The sequence below is a fragment of the Crocuta crocuta genome, unplaced genomic scaffold, assembly GCF_008692635.1.
Source record: "Crocuta crocuta isolate KB4526 unplaced genomic scaffold, BGI_CrCroc_1.0 scaffold184, whole genome shotgun sequence".
Classification (NCBI taxonomy): domain Eukaryota; kingdom Metazoa; phylum Chordata; class Mammalia; order Carnivora; family Hyaenidae; genus Crocuta; species Crocuta crocuta.
This window is the reverse complement of record NW_027530006.1, coordinates 4,410,257-4,433,313: the sequence shown is the minus strand read 5'-3', so window position 1 is coordinate 4,433,313 and position 23,057 is coordinate 4,410,257. Positions and strand designations below refer to the sequence as shown.

At 45.5% G+C, this 23,057-nt stretch overlaps 1 protein-coding gene and 1 long non-coding RNA gene across 7 annotated transcripts in view; one reads left to right on the top strand and one right to left on the bottom strand.

Moving 5' to 3' along the window:
- ITPR1 (inositol 1,4,5-trisphosphate receptor type 1) overlaps positions 1 to 23,057 on the top strand; it is a 331,759-nt gene that overhangs the window by 268,934 nt on the left and 39,768 nt on the right. For 4 of the 5 annotated variants that reach the window (XM_077763745.1, XM_077763742.1, XM_077763744.1 and 1 more), the window contains 6 exons: positions 755 to 850; positions 3,363 to 3,485; positions 4,532 to 4,636; positions 7,458 to 7,650; positions 14,240 to 14,362; positions 20,150 to 20,325. In XM_077763745.1, coding sequence (XP_077619871.1) covers positions 755 to 850; positions 3,363 to 3,485; positions 4,532 to 4,636; positions 7,458 to 7,650; positions 14,240 to 14,362; positions 20,150 to 20,325 — 816 coding nt within the window. The remainder of the gene's footprint in view (positions 1 to 754; positions 851 to 3,362; positions 3,486 to 4,531; positions 4,637 to 7,457; positions 7,651 to 14,239; positions 14,363 to 20,149; positions 20,326 to 23,057) is intronic. The other variant, XM_077763743.1, reaches the window with a different exon arrangement.
- Positions 12,745 to 21,225, bottom strand: LOC144231306 (uncharacterized). Of its 2 annotated transcripts, none has more exons than XR_013335039.1 (3): positions 20,951 to 21,225; positions 20,137 to 20,411; positions 12,745 to 12,821 (listed from the first exon to the last, which is right to left on the bottom strand). It is a non-coding gene; the product is annotated as an uncharacterized LOC144231306 (long non-coding RNA). The 2 variants fall into 2 exon arrangements; XR_013335038.1 differs by lacking the exon at positions 12,745 to 12,821 and adding an exon at positions 19,349 to 19,735.

Genomic DNA, 23,057 nt, shown 5'->3' with positions numbered 1-23,057 from the left:
ATACAGTCCTTCTTTGGGTCACTTTTGTTAACTGTGTCAGCTGTGCTCCAATTATAATATTGGGGGTTATGAGAGCTGATAACATTATTTTTTAAAAGGAAGAAATGACCTTAATCGCCTGCTTCTCTGCCTTGCAAGGCTGAATAACAAGGTTTATAACCACACCTGCCCCAAAGACTTTGTGGGTCTATATAGCAGGTTCTTTCTGACCACAGTCATCATGACAATGCCAACATACACCCAAAGACCCTGAAATTTCCAATTTCAGGGCACCCAGATGGCTCAGTCGGTTGAACATCTGACTTTGGCTTGGGTCATGAGTTTGAGCCCCACATTGGGCTCACTGCTGTCAGCACAGAGTCCACTTCGGATCCTCTGTCCCTCCACCCACCCCCCCCACTCTCTCTCTGTCTCTCTGTCTCTCTCAAAAATAAATGAACATTTAAAAAAAATTGCAATTTCCACCAGGACTTAGGTCAGGGAGGGAGAAACTATGCCCAAACAAGTATGTTCCTCTTTGATCCAAATCAGATTCCACAGACATGGTTTTGGGGTCTGCAGTGGCCCGTTCTCTGTTGCATCCAGCTGGTTTTTGCTGTCCTATCCCCCTGGCTCTTCCGTGGGATAAAACGTCCATGTAGCCAGGATGCAGGGCTTGCACCGACGGGGCACAGGCATTCAGGCCAACCCTGCCCTCACCCCACCCCCCATGCTGCTCCTCTCCATTTCCTCCTCCCTTTCTTTGTCCAATTAGAACAATGCTTCCAAGTTGCTGCTGGCCATCATGGAGAGCAGGCACGACAGCGAGAATGCGGAACGGATACTTTACAACATGAGGCCAAAGGAACTGGTGAGTTGGATGGCTGGTCCCCTGGCCATGACTCTCTACAGAGGGTCAGAACAGCATCTGTGGCAGAACGGGAGCCTGCCTCCCCAAGCTTTCTTAAAGATGCCACAGCTCAGAAGTATAAAGAGAACATTGGATGCAGCTCTGCAACTCAGCTAAAGGAGCAAAGTACTGCTTTGAATCAGTGGCGCCGGCCCTCTCCCTGATGCACGGCCGCCTGCGGCAGCCACCCTCACCTGCCGTCCCTGCTGCGAGATGGTGCGGCAAGTGGTCTGGGGGCCTAGCTCTCCCTTTCTGCTGGGTCACCTTGGGCAGGCACCTGACCGCTCTGCGCCACAGTTTCCTCATCCCTAAAAGGAAGATGTTAATGTCACGCAGGCCCAAGGGCTGTCTATAAGATAAGAAGAGACAGTTGGCATCAGACACAGCGCCTGGTACCCTCCGTGACCTGTAGCTCCTTTCCCCTCCTTCCTCTCCACTGCTGCTCTTTGTGCCTTGTCTGTGCCCAGAGCTAGAGAATCCCCATCTCTTCTGGCTGCTCATAGTCTGGGCAACAGAACAGTGTTTGTTGGGAGCCAATGTTTCAAGGGCTTTTTTTTTTTTTTTTTTAAAGAAAAAAACAATCTCGTTTATTTTTGCCAGGTGATATTCACGATGGGCCGTGACTTTCCAGGGCAGGGGTTAGCGCTACAACCTGTGAGACAAGCAGCTCTCAGAAACCATAAGACGGGCTGAGGAGAGAACTCTATTTGGACTTCTTCCCACCCAAATAAACTGTAACTGACAGAACTAAATGAGGGCACTAAAACTTTTCTGTCGCCGGGTGACCGGTGTGCGCTGGGGGCCAGGCTAAAGTCCCTTCATGTATTCCTTGAAATAGAGTTAACAGTGAGCTCAGCTCTTTGATCTCTGAGGTCAGGAGTGAGTGCTCAGCCTGAGATGGACATCCTCCCCAAGTTTACATAACAACTTACATAACTGCGGCTTGGGGGGAGCTCAAGGTGTCCTTGTGAGTAGGACAGAAGGACTTCGCAGAAGACCCCATTCCAACTCTCATGGACCAACACCACGGGCTAATGTCAGTACCCATGGCCGTGGGTGCCACAGGCTCCTGGGATGCCCCCTTGTGGTTGGAGAACATCATTCCCAGACCACAGGAAGAGTCCAAGGCTTGATGGAACAAACAGGGTTCTAGGAATCCACATAGAAACTCTAATGTCCAGGACACATCTGCACGTATGTGTGTGGGTATGTGTGTATTCTGGCACTCATCCCATGTATAATGTTGTCTTTTCAATTTGGTATTAGAACTAACAGGAAATCAAGCCCAGAGAGCGGGAATCTCAAGGATCTTTTCTCTAAATGTATTTTTCAGGGCCTGACCCAGTGTCAGTACCGAAATGTATGGCCCTCTGCATGCTTGGTCTTGGATAATGAGACATAATTCAGGGCAATAGCCTTGTGGCAATGCAAGAAGCTAAAATGCCTTCTGAATCATTAAAGAAAATGATTAATTTTCAGTTCAACCTAGGGGTTGAAGGCATTTTGTTCTTATTATTTGATTAAATCTTGAATGATTTGTTCATTTGATAACTATTGGTCAGGCCCTACTTTGTCCAAGGTGTTTTGCTGGGCACCAGGGAGGGATTGAGAAAGGAGGAGACCCAGCCCCTGGGCACTGGGTAGGGCACTAGGTAAGACGCTGAGGTGGGTGGAGCCATAGACAGGTACAGAAACGCACTAGGAAATGCGCTCTGAGCATGAAACCAGTGACATGCATGGGTCCTCTGGTAGCACGTTTGAGATCAAATCTCAGCTCACTAGCCATGTGACTTCAGGAGTGCCTCTTTACTCCTCTCTTTCTTCATCTATAATAAATGGGAATCGTTGATAGTTCATAAAATGTTGATGAGCATTAAATTTCCCAAAAGAATGTTGAAACTAAACACAGTGCTTGGCACATAAAAAGGTCTCAGTAGATGTTATTTGGTAATGGTGTTATTTTTACATGGAGTAGGGACAGAGAAATGTAGATGGGAAAATGTGGAACCGGAGATAATAGTTTGACCAGCTATTCCCAAAGGCTAGTGGCTTTCCTACTAGTTTTCCTTGAAATGGCAAAGGTTGGGGATTGGAGAGGGATGGTGGGAGGAAATGCAGAGATAGGAAAAGTCTGGCTTCTCGTCTACATTTGTGTCATATTTTATTGCTTCAAGGAACTTCTATAGCCATTGTCCCCTTCTAAGGGGACAGAAGAGCTCTTGGTCTAGTTACAGCACATGGGTTTCATCTCTAACGTCTGTGGAAGTTGATTGGTAGCGACGGCCTGTGAACAGTGTTGAGAAGGACTCTGAGGCTGTGTCCAAACCTGATAGGAAGCAGATGCCAAGCCTCATGAGCACTGTCTGCCCCAAGAGGGGAGACTATACGATGCCAGTCCTGTGTGGGTCTTCCTTGAAAGGTGAGCTTCCTTTGTTTCACCGCTCGTGCTTCCTTTGTTTCACCACCCTTGCAGGTGGAAGTGATCAAGAAAGCCTACATGCAAGGCGAAGTGGAGTTTGAGGATGGGGAAAACGGTGAAGATGGAGCTGCCTCCCCCAGGAACGTGGGGCACAACATCTACATATTAGCTCATCAGGTATGATCTGTCCCTGGGTCCCCATGCCAGGCGTGGCTTGCCTTCAGTGCCAGAATTCCCAGCTGAATGTGCACTTAAACTTGATTCTCCCATAAGGGCTTAACCTAGGGCTGTTTGTATTCATGGTGATGTGGCTCACAGGTGCTCATGGCAGCCTGACCCAGTGTACCGAGTTCCCGGGCTCTTCCATGTTCCCATGGGAGGGTCGTGTCCTTGGAAATCCCCACGTTTCTCAAAAGCCTTCGCACTGAGCCTTGACACTTAGATAGTTTATGACTGTGTTTGGAGACAGTTGAAAGGAGTCTTAGGCTTTTCATAAATATTGATGAGTCTATCTTAACAATCTAAAGAAATAGACCTCAGCTGCCTTGCCTCCTATCACATTTAGAAATCTTTGGGAACTAACTTGTCATTATGAGTTCTTTTTGTTTGCTTTTGGGGGTTGGGGGATGTAGTAATTTCTTCCTACCCTGGCACCAGAATGCCCTGTTTCATAACTCTTCTTCCCAAGTGGCTGGGCTTTTGAAGATACTTTCTTTTCCTGGAGGCTGATGTGCGTTGAGCTTGCCAATGTGTGTGGGCAGCTTGTGACTCTGCTGCAGGCTTATGCTTCCTGTCCCTTTCACCTCGTTGGAGTAGAGGACTTAGGAATAAAGCAGTGACAGTATCGGTCAGGCGGAATGGCATGCCCTGCTACGACATGCTGGCAGAGGAAGAGAACCCAGTCTCCCGTCCCGCGTCTCTTCCACTACCTGTGTTTCTCCACTGAGCGGGTTTCGGAACATTCTGAATGGAGACCTGGGTGGCTGTACAGAAAACCCCCTCTCTCTCCTGCGTGGCTGAAGAAATTGGGGGAAGGTGGGACCTCCCATGGGCCTGAGCTTTCTCACGCTGTTCTGCTGAGCTCCCACAAGCCCCCCGCCATCTTTGCCCTTCAGCTTGCCAGTGGGTAGGATGCATTCTTTATGCCCCACAATGGAAAGGGGCGCACGTGTGCCCGTCACAAAGTGATAATGACTCGCCTATTTTCTGGACTTGTGTTCCAGTTGGCTCGGCATAACAAAGAACTTCAGTCCATGCTGAAACCTGGTGGCCAAGTGGATGGGGATGAAGCTCTGGAGTTTTATGCCAAGCACACAGCCCAGATAGAGGTAAAAACAGAGGGAACTCAGGGCGCGGGCCTGTGTCGAGGGCCTGCAGTGGGCTTGCACGCAGTCATTCGTCTGAGCAACAACAGTGTGTTGGTTATGAATTCTGACAATGTAATAAGTAGAAAGTATTACAAGAAAACCAGCAGAGGGACCTGCTATGGATTGTGATGGCCAGAGAGGCCTGTTCTGAAGAATGACATCTAAGCGTAGACCTTAGGAAAAATCAGAATGAAACAGGAAGAACCTAGAGGGAAGAGCTTCTCAGGCATGGGGGATAATGACAAGTGGAGGCCCTGAGGAGGGAGGTACTAGCAGAAGGTGAGGAGCTTGAATCCGTTGAGCAACAGAGAGGCAGCACAAGGTCCGAAGGGAAAGACCAGCGGCCCCGGGTCCGCACAAGACTGCTCACTATCCTTTCGAGAAGTCTGGGTTTACTGGAAAAGCCATGCAGAACTGCGGGGGAGTTTTACACAGAGGCTGGTACAGTCAGATCTGCATTAAGCATAAGCATGCGAGCACACGCGCACACACACACACACACAAACACCACCATACCTTACTAATCCTCTATGAGCTCAATGGGGCCCTCTTCCATTTTGCAGATAGGGAAACTCTGAAATAAGACTCCAAGAGGTTGTGTCATTTGCCCAGCTAGCAGGGGCCGAGCTGCAGTTGTAATCCAGGCCCTGCTGACCCCAGAGCCCATGGGTGCATTTTGTTACCTGCGTTGAGCACAGACTTCTGTCTCCAGGCTCTAGGCAGTGAAAGGTGGTGTGCTTTGTTTAGCTAAGGAAGAAGTGCACAGATTCAAGATCAGTGCTGGAACAGAGATTTTGAAGGGCTAACGGACTCCTTTGGACCATATGAAATGTTCACGATGGAGACGTTTTAAGAATATATTCTTATCAAATGTGTCAAGTGTCTGCACTGTCCTAATAAAGTGGGTCATTTTACTGATGAGTTGACCATGGCAGTGCATGTGAGCAAATACTCGTAATTTATTGTTAACAAGGAGAAGCTCGATGGCAGCCCTGCTCTGTCCTCTGGAGCCCTTAAAAGACAAGCTTTAGGTGTTTGCAGTGTAGGATGTCAGAGCTCCTTGGTTCACTGGAGAGAAGACTGACGCTTGATCAGGTTAAGAGGCGTGAACAAGGTCACTCAGGCCTGTTAGAGGTGGGGAGGGATTGGAATGTGTTTTCCTGATTCCCACCTGTAAGCCTCCTTAAAAGGAGGTGTGGACAGATATGAAATGATGGAGAGAAATGGCTGGGTGTGGTGTCCCTAGCTCTCAAATCCTACCCTTGGCTAGCCACCCATTTGCTCCAGTTTCCTGAGGAAGTTACCTGTGAAAAGCCAGAAAATACCCCATTACTCCTTGGGCTTCCTCATAGAGTGCTTTGCTCTTGCAAGTTACCCTGGGTATCCCTGGAGTCTGGGACTCAGTGCTTGCCATGAGGCCTCTGGTGTTCTCCTCCTTTCCCTCTTGAGAACAGAAGCACTTCTCACATCATATTCCTTCAGATTTGGGAAATCCAGGGTTCACTTAACTGTGCAAAGCAGGCAGGCTCTTGACAGCACGAGAAGACAGACTCAGTCCCCAGGCCTATCAGGACAGCAGCATCACCTGTGGGCAGGTTCCAGTCACCAAGCCCCAAACCACACACAATTCCAGTTAAATGAGGTTGCCTGAAGGACCAGAATCAGTATGACCACGAAGCTTCCTATAACCTGATCTGCAGCTGGATTGGGGGGGACCCCGGGTCTAAAGATCATGCCTCCAAGAATGTCTCACGTCTGAGACAGTTCCCACTACTACTGGACCTGAGTCACCTCTCTTGCTGTGTCAGGGAACAAAAGTGTTGGGACAGTGAGAGCCACATCTTGTAGTGGCTCTCCACTTCTCCATCATTTGGGGTGGAAGAGTAAAGAGGGTTCATGCCCCTGTGTACAGCCACCTGTACCCTCTTTTGAAATCCCTACTTCCCAGGACGGTGGCTAAATACAGTGTCCTAGAATCTAAACAGTCCTGACCAGACTTACCTCTTGTCTGGAGATTGAGCCAGTCTAGGAAGGGCACAGAGAAAACCTGTAAGGTGTCCACTCCGCGGCCCAACAAAGCTGGTTCAAAAAACAGTGAATCCTGTACCGGTGGTAAATGGCCATGCTAGTTCATACACTGTACATCGTAGATGCTGTGACAAGTAAGAGATAGGTCTGTGCAACTGTAGGAACCAAAAATGTCTTTTTTTAAAGTTCCTATTTAGGGGGAAAAAAATCCAAAACACCTAATATGCTATCAGAGAATTTTAGGGGAGGTTTGCACTACAGTCTGGTGCAGCTCTGTCCAGTATTATAATCATTAGCCATGTGTGGCTGCTTAATTAAAATTAAATACTCAGTTTGTCAGCTGCACTAGCCACATGTGCTAGTGCTCAATGGCCACAAGTGACCAGTGGCCATCCTTTTGCATGGGGCAGATGCTTGGCTATAGAACCATTCCATCATTACAGGAAGTTGTATTGGACAGCCCTAGCCTAGAGCCTCATTTGGTTTTGTCACAAAACACAGTTTAAATGGAGGCAAAAGTTAATCACAATAAAAGTAACGGGTCTCAGGTTAAAAAACAAAACAAAAACTCCTTTTGGAGGTTTGCCCAATTTGTTTTTTATATAAATCTAAGAGACAAGCCCAGTCTGAGAAGGTTCCAGAACAGGTTTGCGTTATATTCAGTCTTGAATACTGAGCGCATGACTGGTTGCAGAGATCCTCAGTGAAAGTTTTTGAAAATGACTGTTTAAGCTCCTCTCTTTTTCCACCCTAGATTGTCAGATTGGACCGAACCATGGAACAGATTGTGTTCCCTGTACCCAGCATATGTGAATTCCTAACCAAGGAGTCAAAACTACGAATATATTACACTACAGAAAGGGATGAACAAGGCAGCAAGATCAATGACTTCTTCCTGCGGTCCGAGGACCTCTTCAATGAAATGAACTGGCAAAAGAAACTGAGAGGTGGGTCAGCACTGCATCCACAACACGTGAGAGGTTGAACCCCTCCCTGGGGTTTCAGAGACCTGAGCCTGATGGTGATGGGTGTGCCTCCAGTTGGAGCAAAGCTAGAATAATTTACGGTGCTTCTATCTCTGAGCACTGGGAAGACCTGGATACCTTTGTAGCTGATAAATGGGCTGTGGCCTTAGGGAGGCATCTCCCCGGAAAAGTCTTCCTTCATGCACCATTTGATTTTACTTGATTGGAGAGCTCTATGGGAGACTTCCGGAATGTCCTTTCTTGGTATCTTGATGTAGAAAATAAAAGGAAGGGAGAAAAAGCCAGGCTTTGAGCTCACAGGATAGTGCACATGAGCAGGAAATCCAGCCAGCTTGTCTGCTCATTTACTAGCTCACCAGCTCTGAAGACACTGGTCTCTCCCTTTTACAAGTAGCTCAGGTTTTAGACTCTACTACCATTTTATAGGCAGTGGAATCATTTGCCACATAAGATGCATGGTTGCTCAGGACCTCGTCCCATTGCGATGCCTGGCCAGTCGGGCTGAAAGTACTCATCTAAAACACTTTGATCGGGGTGTCCCAGAGGGCTTCTCAGCTCCTGGTTTTCATTAGGATTTTAATGGGATCCTTCAGTACTGACAGTACACTCCGCACCAACTGTTGTGACCAACTTAGAAAGGATTGTGCTTTATTTCTGTCTGTTAGTCAGGAGCCAGGTTTTTTTTTTTATTTGAAACCCTGGATTCCAGCTACAGTTGTGATCTTTTGGGCTCTTTCTGTGGAGCAGGGCTGCGGAAGTGGAAGCGGCATTGGAGGTGGGTTTCTGGGAGCTCCTGTCCTCCACCCGCCTCCCATCAACTTGGGCCAGAACGGACCAGCCTTCACTGCATGCTGCTTTCACTTGACCCCTCTTCTCCCTACCTCCCTGCACCCCTAGGTGTGGCTACTAACAAAGAGGGTGTGCACACACATTGGCCAGAGGCCCTGTTCTCTCATCACAGCCTAACCCCACAACCTTCTCGCTCATTTCTAAGGGCTGCCTCATCATCCAGCACTTTAAAACTTAGAAGGTGTTTCCTGGGGTGCACCTGGCTGGCTCGGTCAGTAGAGCATACAACTCTTGATTTTAAGGTCATGAGTTCAAGCCCCACATTTGAGTTTAGAGATTACTCAAAATCTTTAAAAAGAAAAAAGAAAAAAAAAGCAGACAGAAAAGAAAAGAAAAAAGGTTCCCTGGACCATACCCATTCCTCACCCATTCCCATGCTTGGTGTTGACAGGGAGGCCAGGAGACCTTTGGGAGAGCAGCTTGCATGTCCCCTTGGTAGGGATCTCAGAAGTTTAGGGTGCACTTCTAGGCGATATCATGTGTCCTTCACCCAGGCTCCTCCAGCTTAAACCTTGTGAGTAGCCTTGAACATCCACACAACACTTGGGAGAACAGAGAAAAAAGATAGCAAAAATAAGGTAGACATAGACCCTATCCTCTTTACTAAGAGGATTTTCAGCTTGTATTTTCTTGTATTTTCAGCTCTTGTGCTCACTGGGGTAGTGTGTGATTCTTGCTTCAAGGGATAATCCTGAATTCATGTATCCAGACCTCCACAGTAGTTACTGAGACCGTGATTTCACTCTTGATCAGTGTAAGGGTCTCCTAAGACTGGTCACGTATAGTCATTCCCACAATTCTGGGAGCCTGTGAAAACATAAAAATACTTCCTAGGCTCTCCAGGGGGCTTGGGAACTGACAGAAGGGTTTTCACCTTTTCTGGTGAGGAGAGATACCTTGTGATCACTCGTTATGAGATGTTGTCTTCAGCCAGGCACAGGAGGAAGACCTCGGCCCCAAGGGGTGGGAGATCTCACTTCTGTTCCACTCCTGCTCCCCACTGGCTGTGTGGCCCTATGCAGATGACTTCATTGCTCCCAGACTCCCACCTCGAAAGTGGGAACTGAAGATTGATTGATTCATTGATTGTGGAGTGCTCAAGTCATCATTCCTCGATTTATGTTGCATCGTAGCTAATGCCTCCTCTTATTTAGTCCGCCTTTGTTTCAGTAAAGCTTAAACAGCTATGGTTGTCAACTGAAAGATTTTAATTGGCTTCAAAGCTATCTGCTGGTAAGAGAAATTGAAAACAGTAACTGGATTAAACATGATACGCATATTTAGGGAGGGGAGAAACGCACTCGTTAGAAGTGCAATTAAAATGAAATACATTTTCCCCTCTAAGTAGCTCATTTCTCTTCTAATAAATGTGCAGGAAGAAAACTTCTGCTTTATTCATGAAGCTGTTTTCCCCTTTACTGAAAGTATCACAGAATCACCTGTACTTTGGTACATCTGTAGCTACGGCTCAGATACAAAGTCAAGTCTGTCCAAGACTGCTGTTGCATAGTAATTTCTTCTGCAAATCTTAAGATACTCAGATCCTATGCTCTTCTGAAGCCCTCTTCCCTGCTCCTCTCACAGACTGTGTGTGTGTGCATGCATGCATGCACACACACGCACAGCCCTTTCAATGCATTCACATCCTTTCTCACCCATGCGTCTCTGATGCCTTCTCCTGAAGTTCCTAGCCCCAGTGAAGTGAAAACCCTGGGCTAAGAAAACGAAAAGATTGTGAAAGAGGAAACAGAGGCCTGGTTACATATGCTGACATTTTCCTACTTGGGGTTTTTCCTCAGGGTTATCACACCCATCCACATAGAGCTGGGGAATTCTGTTGCCGTGTATACATGGAGTCCAGGTCCCCTGGCACAGCCCAGACACAAAGTCTAGGAAACAAGGTTACCAAGCGGTGCTCTGGGGTTCAGTAGTTTAGATTGACCTGCCTAAATGGGATCATGGTACCCTGTCTTTGTAAATGTGATGTAGTAGGTACATCAGCCCAGCCAACTTTTACTGGTAGTAAGGAGAAAACATGCTATAAAGTACAGAGAGGGGTTCATCATGTGTAAGCTGTGATTCCTTCCTCTGTGAACCTGCCATGTGACAGGCATGGGCAACAGGGGCATCTTTTTAAGTGGCTGTAATTGAGCCACCTGACAATGAGCAGGGCTGTAATGAAGCACACACCGTGGAAGTATCGGAAAGGCAGCTTTCTGAGAAAAGACAGGATCTGAACAGCATCTGGGAAGATACATAGGACTTGGATAAACATAAGCCTGCAAGTGTGCGGAGAGGGAAGGTAGATTCATTTCCTATTGCTACTGTAACAAATTACCACAGACTTGGAGGCTTACCACAACATACATTTACTATCTTACAGTTCCGGAGGCCAGAAATGTACAGAGGTGCTCATTGGGCTAAAAATCAAGTGTTGGCAGGACTGCCTGCCTTCTAAAGGTTCTAGCTTTTTCCACTTTCTACGGGCTTCTTGCGTTGTTTGGCTCTTGGCCTCTTCCTCCATCTGCAAAGCCAGCCGTGGCCAGGAGAGCCTTACTCACACTGTAGGACCCTGCCTCTGGCACGGCCACACCCTTTCTTCCTTGTAAGGATGTTTGTGATTGTGTTTGGCCCACTGTATAATTCGGGATAATTTCCCCATCCCCAGATCCTTAACTGTATCACATCTCTGAAGTCCCTTTTCCCATGAAAGGTAACATATTCACTGACTCCAAAAATTAGGATGTGGACATCTTGGGGACCAGGGAGGGAGGAAGGGTGGCGGGGCTGGTATTCTCCCATCACACAAGGTACATTAGTTGCATTATATTGTATAATAAATTACCTCAAAACTTAGTGGCTTAGGGGCGCCTGAATGCAGTCACTTAAGCATCCAACTTTGTCTCAGGTCATGATCTCCTGGTTTGTGTTCAAGCCCCGACAACAGCTCAGAGCCTGGAGACTGCTTCAGATTCTGAGTCTCCCTCTCTGTGCCCCTTTCCTGCTTGTGCTCTCTCTCTCTATTTAGTTTATTTAAAACTAAATAAACATTAAAAATAGTTAAAAACAAAAAAAATTTAGTGGCTTAAAACAATTAATATTTATTTCCTCACAGTTTCTCAGGGTCCGGAGTTTGGGAGTGGCTCAGCTGGGTGGTTCTGACTCAAGATTTTTCATGAGGTGCTGCGGTCAAGTTGGGAGCCAGACCCTCCGAATCTAAATATTTGAGGGACCTGGGGGACCCACTTCTCTGCTGACTCTCGTGACTGTTGTGAGGAGGCCTCACTTCTTCTCCACATGGGCCCCTCTGCAGGACTGCTCAAGTTCTACACAAAATGGCGGTTGGTTTCCTCAGAGCACATGACTGAGGGGAGAGGGAGGAGGAAGCTGCAGTGCCTTTTGTGACCTAGTCTCAGGAAACACACCCATCACTTGTGTACTGTCTTAGAAGTGGTGACTAAGTCCAGCCCACACTCAAGGGGAAGGGAATTAAGCTGCACCCCTTGAGGAAGAGAGCGGCAAAGACTTTGTGGACATATTTTTGAACCAGCAAGGGGGCAGTGAACCGAGGCTCGAAGTGCTGCATGTATTCAGGGAGCCACCACTAGACTGGGATGTAAAGGTAGCTTATCTGGGGAAGAGAAGCAGGAGAGGAAAGACTGGAAACTTAGATGAGGTCACAGTTTCTTGTGTCATTGGAAATAGAAGACGGTGTCTGTCGAGGTTGGTCTCTAAGTATCTTTTTGCACCTGGATAGAGACTCATTTGATTTGAAGGACTGAATAGTTATCATATTCAGAAAGATACTGCAATTCAAGTATGTTAGCTTTATAAATATATGATTTGTGAACTATCTGCCGTAGTTGAAGGTCACTTATTACAATTAAAGCATCCTCCAGTGGCTGCTCTTACATTTGATATTGAGAGCCCCCCTCAAGAGAAGTTTGGCTTACATACAGCATCACTGAGCTTTGCCATTTCCTATTTTTTGTTTACTTTATACGAGCTTTTTATATGTACACTGACGTGGAGAGGACGTTATAAACTCCCACGTACCCACCACTCATCTTCCGCCATTACCTACCTTTTCCCATTCTTGCCACCCATCTCCCCTGGAGTTTACGTGTCCAGATCAGAAATGGGCTTCACCTAAGTGTCCANAAAAAAAAAATTTTAATTTAAAAAAAAAAAACAGAAATGGGCTTCAGTCCCAAAAGAAACACCAGTAGTTATTATTTCCAGAGCAGATGATTTCTCATCTTAAATTTGTTTCACCAATTAACCTAAAAAAAAAAAAAAATTAATTAATGGAGGTTGACTGAATCCTGGTCAGCGTCTCTTCTGAATGTTGACATGAGCCACTTAGCTTTGTCCTTGTCCAGTGTCCGAAGGGATCACTGACCCAGGTGTTAGTATCTCCTCCAAAACTTCCACACTTTGCTGGGCCTCAGTTTCCCTCATTTGTAAAATGAGAGATTTTAAACTAGATGGTGCTTGTAGCCCTAAAACTCTAGACTTTGGAAACATTTCCTGTTTCCAAGTATGAACCTGAAATGGGTAATTATTAAATTACCCAGGGCTCTGTTTAATTGTGGCATAACTTTATTTTGGAGAGAAGCTTTCAAAGAGTTGGCTGCTGCTCTAGGCATCATTATAGGGCCATTGGATTTGTCATTGGCTGCTGTCCTTGAGTTAAATGATGACTTCATTGGGAAAGAGAAACACACCATAGAGACCCATTCTCCCATACGCCATACTTGTTTGGAGGGAGATAATGTTGAATGAATCTATCTTTTAGAAACCCTGCTTCTGGTATGGAGACTGAAATTATTCCTTCCACATCTATATTTGAGCATCATCCTAAGCATAAGGCACTGCTGGATAAGAATTCATGGGAAAAGGAAGCACCACCACTCACCATGTGACCAGAGGCCTGTTGTTGTAACGCTGAGTGTGTCCAGCCAGTGTGATATTGCCTGTAAAAAATGGCAGCAGTATGGCAAGTGTCTCTTGCCTATTAGTGTTGGCTTTGGTACCACATCCTCTATCCATGGTAGCCTCCCATTCATGGGAATGGGAGCTCTGCTGCTCACTCCCCAGTCAGCAGCTCCCTCCCCCAGCTCCCTGCCCCTGGTGTGATCATTAGACTTCAGGAAAATGTCAGATGGCTCACTGTGAATTAGTGGAGGATTTTGAGCAAGAGAGGAGTGTGGAAATGGTAGCCACCCTAGTCTGGAGCCCAGCTGGGCCAACTCTGAATCTTGTGTTTCCCTCCAACTGGAGCCCCACACTTCTGAAAGGCTGATTAAGTTCTTGGGTCTCTCTGAGCATCTCCTCTGGTCCCAGATTCAGTGATGGATTGAAGATTCAGTGCATGAACTCTGGACAACCCCAGATTCCATAACTGGTGGTGTTGACTGGGGCATGCAGGGTTTTTAGATGTTTCAACTTTTCTTCTTTTATTCGCTTCCTTGTCGCCAAATACGTCTTCTGTTCCAGTAAGTACTCCAAACAGAAATAAACCAATCTAATGTCGCTGTGAGCCTATGAGTCAACCTCAAAACAAATGATCATTTTTTTACTGTTGTGGTAAAAACTGGGAACAAAAGTGGGCTTGTGGGGCAGAGCGGGAGGAAGGGCCAAGTGGGATTCCCAGCTTTCTGACTTCGAACCTTACATGGCCTGGTCTTTGTTTTCACAGCCCAGCCCGTTCTGTATTGGTGTGCCCGCAACATGTCTTTCTGGAGCAGCATTTCATTTAACCTGGCTGTCCTGATGAACCTGCTTGTGGCCTTTTTCTACCCATTTAAAGGAGTCCGAGGAGGTACCCATATTTTTTTTGTTTCAAAGAAACTACTAGAAGCAGCAAGAAGGTTATGACTTGCATCTTAAATAGGATCTCTGGAAGTATTGGTGCAATATTAGGGGATCTCAGTTACCCATTTTCGGACAAAGATGAGATTGCAGCTTTTACCACAGGTTTAGGTTTAAATCTTGTATGAAACCATGTCAATTTTGTGTCCACATTTTCTTACCAGGAAGGAAAGAGAAGAAGCTATACACTCTGACACCTGTAAGAAACAGTCTCAGTCAGTCTCCTTGTTTTATATATTGGGAAACTCTTGTTCAGAGAAGTTGAGAGATTTAGCCAGAGCTGCAGAGCTCTAGTGGCAGAGCTAACCCTAGAACATAGATATTTTGTTGTTCACTCCAGTAGATTATTTTCCCCATACTGTACTTAGAGAATTAATTTCAGGCTAANTATATATATATATATTTTTTTTTTTTATTTCTTGGTCAAGGGGCTTGAGGAGACGGCTTTAAGAGCTGCATGCCATCATTCACACAGTAAAACACATCCATGATCTTCATGGGTATCCTCTCTGCCCCCTCTCTCCTTCCAGTCCCTCGGTATGTGCATTTTACATAGTTCTCTGGGAACAGAGAGACAAATCAGGAGGGCCATTTTTCTCTTTGTGGTTCCTCCATTTGCTTGACAGCATTCTAGAATTATTCACACTTCTGGGCTTCTGGGGCCCAGCAGAAGCCCCTCTCCTGTTACACATCCATGACCCCTTTTCTGATAGTGTATACAGCCTCTTGAGAAGTCTCCTTCTCAGCTACGTTTTTCATCAGACCTACCTGGAAGCTCATCTCACATATGTAACAACTGACCAGTAGCCACCTTTTGTGAAATACAGGGAATAAAGAGCCTAAAAGTAAGATACAAAAACTGTAGCAGCTCCAGGCTTAGCTCTTGAGCCTAATAATGCAGATGTGTATACATGATGAGACAGCATGTCTATACTTAGTCTTTTTAAGGTCGTTTTGAAAGTCATGACTTGTTCTGTGATGCTTAGGTATCCAACATACCCACTTGAGGAGTTAGCTTTTCTGCTTGGCCTTCAGTTAAATTGAAATCTTTGTTTCAGTGATTCTTTTCCCCCACAAAGCACTACCTAAACACAAGTCTGGGGGTATTTTCCTTTTAAATGCCATGTCAGGGGTCATAAGTGCCCCTGGGTGAAAAGATGCTGCAGGTTCACAGGGCTGTGAGGTTTTCTTTGAGGGAGCGTGTGCCCAGCCAGGCTGCGGGTCAGCAGAGGTAAGAGTGCAAAATACTCGGAGTGACAGAGCTTAGCTCTCTTTCCATCTCAGGAAAGTCGTCATGCTCATCATAACCTATTCTTCAGCCATTACTTTGGATGTGTTTTCCTTTATTTCCATTTCATTAAAAATCAATAAAATTGATTTTTCAATAAAAATCAATTTTTATTATACACCTTGACAGTTTTCTTCACTGGTCATTTGTGGAAATGTTCAGGACCTTGTGTGAAGAAAGGCACTTGATGGCTCCCCTCCCCTTCCGTGACAAGCCTTGTCCAGTGGAATACTTGATTTACAAAGTCCAGAATCTCTGGGTGGCAGCTTCAGTTAGTCTTCCTGATCCTTCTTCTCTATTAAAAGTACTTAAATTGACCTAGTCACCACTTGTGAAACCTTGGTATGAATTAGGAATTCCCTGTATAGTTCAGGGAAAAATAGTGATCGACTCAATCAGGATCTCTGGGGCATCCTGTTTCTTGCCTACACAAGTTCAAGACACAGTGATGATAGGATTGTTAAAGGTCCTTCCAACTGTAAAGTGGTGATCTGGCTGATCTGTAGTAGTTCAGACTTTCTGTTTTGGCAGCATGGGCTTTAGAAACTTCATGTGGATGGGTTAAGTGGAAAGCATAATTAGCTCTCCCAGGAAAGAAAGAGATTCATCTGACCTCAGGAAGCCTTTTCCATTATAGTGACTGAGCTCACCTCAAACACGTCACTTCACTCTCAGAGAGATGTATTTTTCTCTTGTAAGACATGTTGGGGGCATCTTCTATACTCACTGCTAACCATCGTCAAGAGGAGGGCTGTATTAGCATTGCCTCAAAATAAGATCAGGTTGGTTACTTGAAAGTATTTCTTTGAGATTGGTATTTGTTCATGTCAAACCCTAAAACCAGGATTTCCAAAATGTCCCAGTTGAATGTCCCCCTTTTTATGAGTGCTAAAATGGCTCTGTGGCTTATTAGGCCTATGGCTGCCAAGAATACTGGTGGCCTTAAAAGCTCCTTTTCAAAAGTATCCTTTCCCCCTTTATTTCAGAACTGATGAGTCACACAGCCTTTGGAAAGCATGAAACCTGGGCAGATTCACATTCTTTACTGAACTTGTGAGCATGCTACGATGATCAAAGCAAATATAATACTGCCTTTTAAACTTTCATTTTTGAAATTTTCAAATAGATACACAAATAATAACAGTTAATACACTGCCATGTATCTGTTAACCCAGGTTTAACAACTACCAGCATTTTGTCAATCTTGTTTCATCTCTTCTCCAACTGTATTTTGAAAGATTTTAAAGAAGTCTAGACATCTTGTTGTTTTGCCCATAAATATTTCAGTGTGCATCTCTAACTTCTAAGAATATTTCAAAATATGTATAATTACCATAACATTATCATATCTAACAGAACTAACAGTAAATCGTGTAATAGCCTGTCCATATTCATGTTTTTCCAATTGTCTTAAAGATGTCTTTCTATAATTGGTTTCTTAAAATCTAGCATTTTTTAACACTGCTTTTATAGTCGGGAGACAACAGGTTTTTATTTTGGCCCCTTCAGGATTTGGGTACATCCACTGTACTGGTCCCATTTATTATGCCGAGATCTTGAGGCGGTTTAAGAGGGCGAATATCTTTAATTAAAAAAATTTTTTAATGTTTGTTTATTTTTGAGAAAGAGAAGGGCAGAGTGTGAACAGGGGAGGGGCAGAGAAAGAGAGGGAGACACAGAATCTAAAGCAGGCTCCAGACTCTGAGCTGTCAGCACAGAGCCTGATGCAGGGCTCAAAACTCACAGACCACAAGATGATGATCTGAGCCAAGGTCAGACACTTAAATGACTGAGCCATGCAGGCGCCCCAGATGGTGATTAGACACTTAAAGAAAATGAAAATCAGTACACGGACTGGGAGAAAATATATACAAAATATGTATCTGACCAAAGGCTTATAGAATACATAAAAAAAACTCTTAACAATTCAGTAATAAAAAGACTGCTCAATTAAAACAAAGGGCACAAGATTTCATCAGATATTTCACAAAAGAATGCGCAACAGCACGTAGAAAGATATTCAACATCAAATGTTAAAAAAAAATTTTTTAAGAAAGGGTGGGGCACCTTGGTGGCTCAGTCAGTTGAGCATCTGACTTTAGTTCAGGTCATGATCTCACTATTCATGGGTTTGGGCCCCACGTTGGGCTCCGTACTGACTGCCCAGAGCCCAGAGCCTGCTTCAGATTCTATGTCTCCCTCTCTCTCTGCCCCTTCCCTGCTCATGCTCTGTGTCTCAAAAATAAATAAATGTTTAAAAAAAAATTTTTTAAAAAGATACTCAACATCAGTAGTTATCAGAGACATATGAGTGAAAACTACAGTGACATACCACTAGAAACTCACTAGAATGACTACAATCAAAAATACTGAAGATAGATGATGAAAAGAAAAGAGAAGAGAAAAGAAAAGAAAAGAGAAGAAAAGAAAAGAAAGAAAATACTGACTCTACCAGGTATTGGTGCCGATGTAGAACAGGTGGAACACCCACATACTACTGAATAATGCAGTCATTCGTGAAAACCGTATGGTTGTGTCTTAGAAACTAAAACATATCTTTAGGATCCAAGTATCTATTTCCACGTATTTGCCCAAGGGAAACAAAAACTTATGTCCATTCCCAGATTTGTACCTGAATGTTCCCAGTAACATTATTTATAATAACACAAACTGGAAACAACAAATATCCGTTAATTGTTGATTGGTAAATAAATTGTGGTATATCCAGATCATGGCATATTACACCAATAGGAAGAATAGAATACTTAATACACAAAATAATGTGACTAAATCTTAAAAATTTGCTAAGTGAAAGAATTAAAAAGACTACCTACTAGTAGGATTATGTTCCCATCTTTATGAAATTCTGGAGAATGCAAAGCTGTAGTGATAGAAGGGACATCAGTGGTTGTGTCGGGGTGGGAATGGACTAGCTGCAAAGAGCACAAGGAAACCCTTTAGGGCCATAAAAATGTTGATTGTGCTGACAGTTACCTGTGGTTCTGTGACTTTATAAACTGCCGAAATTTATCACATTATAAGCATAAAATCGGTGGTGTGTGTGTGTGTTTAATTGTCAGTTAAGGACCATCAACTTCAGAAGCTTACAGACTCCAGCCATTTGCACTGCCACCTTAGGCAAGACATGTAAGGCAAGACTCGGTTTCCTCCAGGGTAAAGTGAAGATAAATTGTTAAGCTGGGTGGGAGGATCAAATAAACAATAACCAACGAACGTAAAGAGCTTACTGTGATACCTAACCATTGTTGCATGCACACGAAGTGACATATGCCTCAGTATCCATGTCTTACTAAATTTCCCAAAAGCTTCTGCCTTTCTGTGCCCTTTTCTAATCAGGTTTCCCTTTTGAAGGATATCACAAGGGAAGAAGGAAGTGGCTGGGAGTGGGGGGAACAGTTTCTAGAGAAAGTGACTCGGCGGGCATGGACAGATGAACTAGGGCAGCCAGCAGGCTCGTGGAAGAGCTGTAACTCACAAGCGTGTCTCTTTTCTGGGTGGGGCTTCAATCCCAGCAGTTCTGGAGAAGTGAAACTCCTTTATATAAGTGGCCTTAATCATGTAGTGCTGCTTGTTTACATCTGAAGGAGACTCAAAATGTGACAGCATTTGAAATAGGGTTTTATTTTTTTTAATGAGTGTTTTACAGAACTATATTTTTAGCCATGTTGGCTCATGTTATATAACTAAGCCGTCTCGTGGGACACTCTAAATAGAACTTGAAATAGCAAGAGATGACAAAAACTGGTATAAGCTCTTTGACTACAAGGATAATCTAATTGTAGGATGATGTTAATGATACGGAAGTTGCCTTCCTCCTTCCCTTGAAGAAATCTGATTCAGGCAGGGGACCTGCAATTTTCCTTTGCGTCCTTTTAATAGAAATTAGAAGTTTCGGCTTCTAGTTCGTCTTCCTGAAGAGTGAAATGTGATACATGTATGGGTTTTATTGATGGAACAAATTCATCTGATGAGTGCCTCCTGGGTGCCCAGTGCTTCCTTCAGGGAACTTTGAACCTGTTTGGGGTGCAGTTAGGGTAGGGGCAGAGGGGAGAGAAAGATGGGTAAACTGACACCCAGAAAACGTGTGGTATACGGATGACCAGGATGGGGACTGAGAACACAGAGAGGAAGGGGCATCTGGCGTAAATTTCTGAAGAGGAAGGCGGTGAGGAAGAGTTGATATCTCAATGAAGACCTTAGGTGAATAGGAAAGGGAGAAAAATGTCCCAGGTAGGATGAACATGGGTCAAGGCTCACAGGTGAAAAGACATGGGTGTGATGAGTTATGTCTGGGGCAGAGAATTAGAGGTGAGACACTGGACAATAAGGCCAGTTTGTTAATTGAAGAAAGTCATTAAGCCCATTTTGGTTGGTTGCCTCTTACTCGGTGAAACGCTGATCTCTTAGAGCCTTACCTTGTCTTTCCAGGAACACTGGAGCCACACTGGTCAGGACTGCTGTGGACAGCCATGCTCATCTCTCTGGCCATTGTCATTGCCCTTCCCAAGCCCCATGGCATCCGGGCCTTAATTGCCTCCACAATTCTCCGGTTGATATTTTCAGTTGGATTACAACCCACGTTGTTTCTTCTGGGAGCTTTCAATGTAAGTATAATAGCTTCATAGCCACTTGCTTGTTTACATACAAACAGGAATTACTCCCATTCTCGTTCCCAGAATCTTGGCCTGTGCTTTCAGAGCAGAAAAACACTGTTCGGGTCAGCTGTTAAAATAGCAGAAGCAAAAGTGGTGTGGGTGGACACCTCCCTCTCAACCTTCTCACGGTACAGTGAACCTCTTAATCTATTTTCTGGGCACTGACAAGTCTCCTTTTTAGGGAAGATCCCTCTCAGAAGTAAGGCAGGCAGAGGGAGAACAATTGAGATGTAAACTAGTTCTTCCAGCCAGGTCAAAGGTTTGCTGGGACGGGAGATTTTAGCCAGTAGAAGTCCATGATCAAATATCAATACCACACACCCACTTGTGTGAGGGCCACGCAGAACCAAGAGAAGAGGCAGGAGGAATTGTTCAAACAGAAATGGAGCAGGTAGACAAAAACTGAGGACTGATGGATGTGGGGGGAGGGGGGGATGGGCATGGAGGAGGACACTTGTGGGGATGAGCACTGAGTGTTATGTGGAAACTAATTTGACAATAAACTATTAAAAAAAAAAAGCTAAAAAAAAAAAAGAAATGGAGCAGGTAGAGAGGTGAGCAGAGAATCCGTTACTTCAAAGTCTGTGGTGACGTTTGGAAGTGCTCCTTCACTGCAGCTGATGCCAACCGGCCTGCAGGGGGACTTCTCAGGAAGGGGAGACAGCTGACACAGGACCATAAATCGGAGAGGTTTCCTGGTGAACGGAAGCAGAAAGTTTGGACATGTGAGGCGCTCTGGGGATCGAAACTCCTTTCCAGAGGTTTCTGCCCTGATCGTATAAGGAAGCTGAGGTCACCGTACAAAAATGGAAGTGATGTAACAAAGTAAGATTAATGTAGTAATTCCGTGCAACAGTAAATGTCCCCAAATGGATATTCAGATGGCAGAGGCAGCAAGGACAGGAGGTGAGCAGGGACCACTTCAAGCCGATGAAGTCCAGGGGCGAGGCAGGGTTGCAGCTCTGTTGTGAAGAATAGAAAGGACAGGCCAGAAAGCAGGGATGGAGAAGAGCATTTTCCAGGAGGCCCCACAGGCCCCAGCAGGGGGGAAGGCCCAGGACACTCTGGAGAGACCGCCAGCAGTAGAGCTCCCCTCTGGCTGGTTCAGGGAGGGACACCTGGGACCTGATCCCAGTACAGGTCACCGGGGCACTGAATGCCCTTAGGCCTCATCCTCCAGCTCAGTGCCTCCAAAGCATGTTCCAAGTTGGTAAATCTTAGGTGAAAAGGGGGCTCCATGATCAAATCAGTGAGGGAGAGGCTGCGTTAAAAAAATTAAAGGGTTTTTACTCTAGGAGTTCTGAGAGACTTTAACATGCATGATAAGGGTTAATCTCTGACAAAGGGAAGCAGTGTATCTGTGTTTCCTAAACTTACTGGCCCACATTTTAAGTATCACGTGGAATTAGTGTGGTAGAATATAGGTTGGGAAACTCTATTCCCAGTAGTGGGAAATGACTCAAGTTTTTCTGAGCAAAGAAACGGTATATACAAAGAAGTATTCTTGGAAAAATGCCCTCAAGTAGTGGCATGTGATGTGGAATCCAGTGGGAAGGACTGGAGGCAGGTGGGCCACTCGTCTACAGGCCAATAAGGTATGACTGTCTTGACAGGGCCATGAAGGAGCCAATTCCAGCTCCACATCTTCAGTCCCACATGACTAGGAAAACAATGAGGCACCGGACCCAAAGGAAGCCATGCAGACACCTAGTTTTCAGGGTGAAAATGTACTTAAACTGTTGACTTACTAGGCTTGAGGTGACAAAGCAAGTCATTGATGTTAGCTGTGGCATTTGGAAATGTATGAGCAGAGTGACGAAGACTCTGCAGAGGGGACAGTAGGTATCGTGCAGAGGAAACCACTTAGGACGGAAATACAGAATAAACCAGTAAATAAAAAAGGGAAAACTCAGTAGTTCGGAGGTGGTTGTCCTATATCCACGGTCTAGTTCTGTGTTTCTGGCCTTTGATCATTCCACAGTTCTCACTTCTTTAACATAAATCAGTTGGGGAAAAGACTCAAATTAGACCATTAATTACCATCTCTAGTCACATTAGCTGGGTGGGGGGGAGCTGAAATAACTAGCATAAGTGTTCAGAGTGAACCAAAAAAGGGAAGCGCTCACATGGAGCACGTAGAAGACGAAAGGGGGGCTTGGGGCTGAGAAGGAGTGCTGGCACGCAGGGGCTGGTGAGGCGGGACCGGGTGGTGTCCTGGCAGCCAGGTGCAGGGGGCACAGGCGCGGGGGCAAGGGGGGCTGCTGAGCCCGGTCATGTTGCAGGCGCTGGGATTAGGCGCTAAGGGCAGACTGACTGCTGCACGCGCCCTCTCACAGTCTTCTGGACGGGGTGGAGCTGCTATGGTGGGGAGGTGGGGCAGGAAGCCAGAAGTCAGACTCATTAGGCAGCGTCCGTCGGAGGTGGGGGCACCAGACCAAGACCGTGAATACGTATTTGCTGTTGAAGCAATAGAGGCAAGCAGGGCAGACGTTGTCAAGGGGCTTGACTGGATTCAAGTGAAGCGAATTGCTCTGCTGAGACGGCCAGAGCCGGGGCATGTCTGAGGTCCTGGAATGTAAACAAGAGCATGGTTTTTTGCTTCCCCACCCCAAAACCTCATCAACACAGATCATCCAGAGCCAGTGATACTCTGTCACCCTATGAAAGATCCTGTACTACAG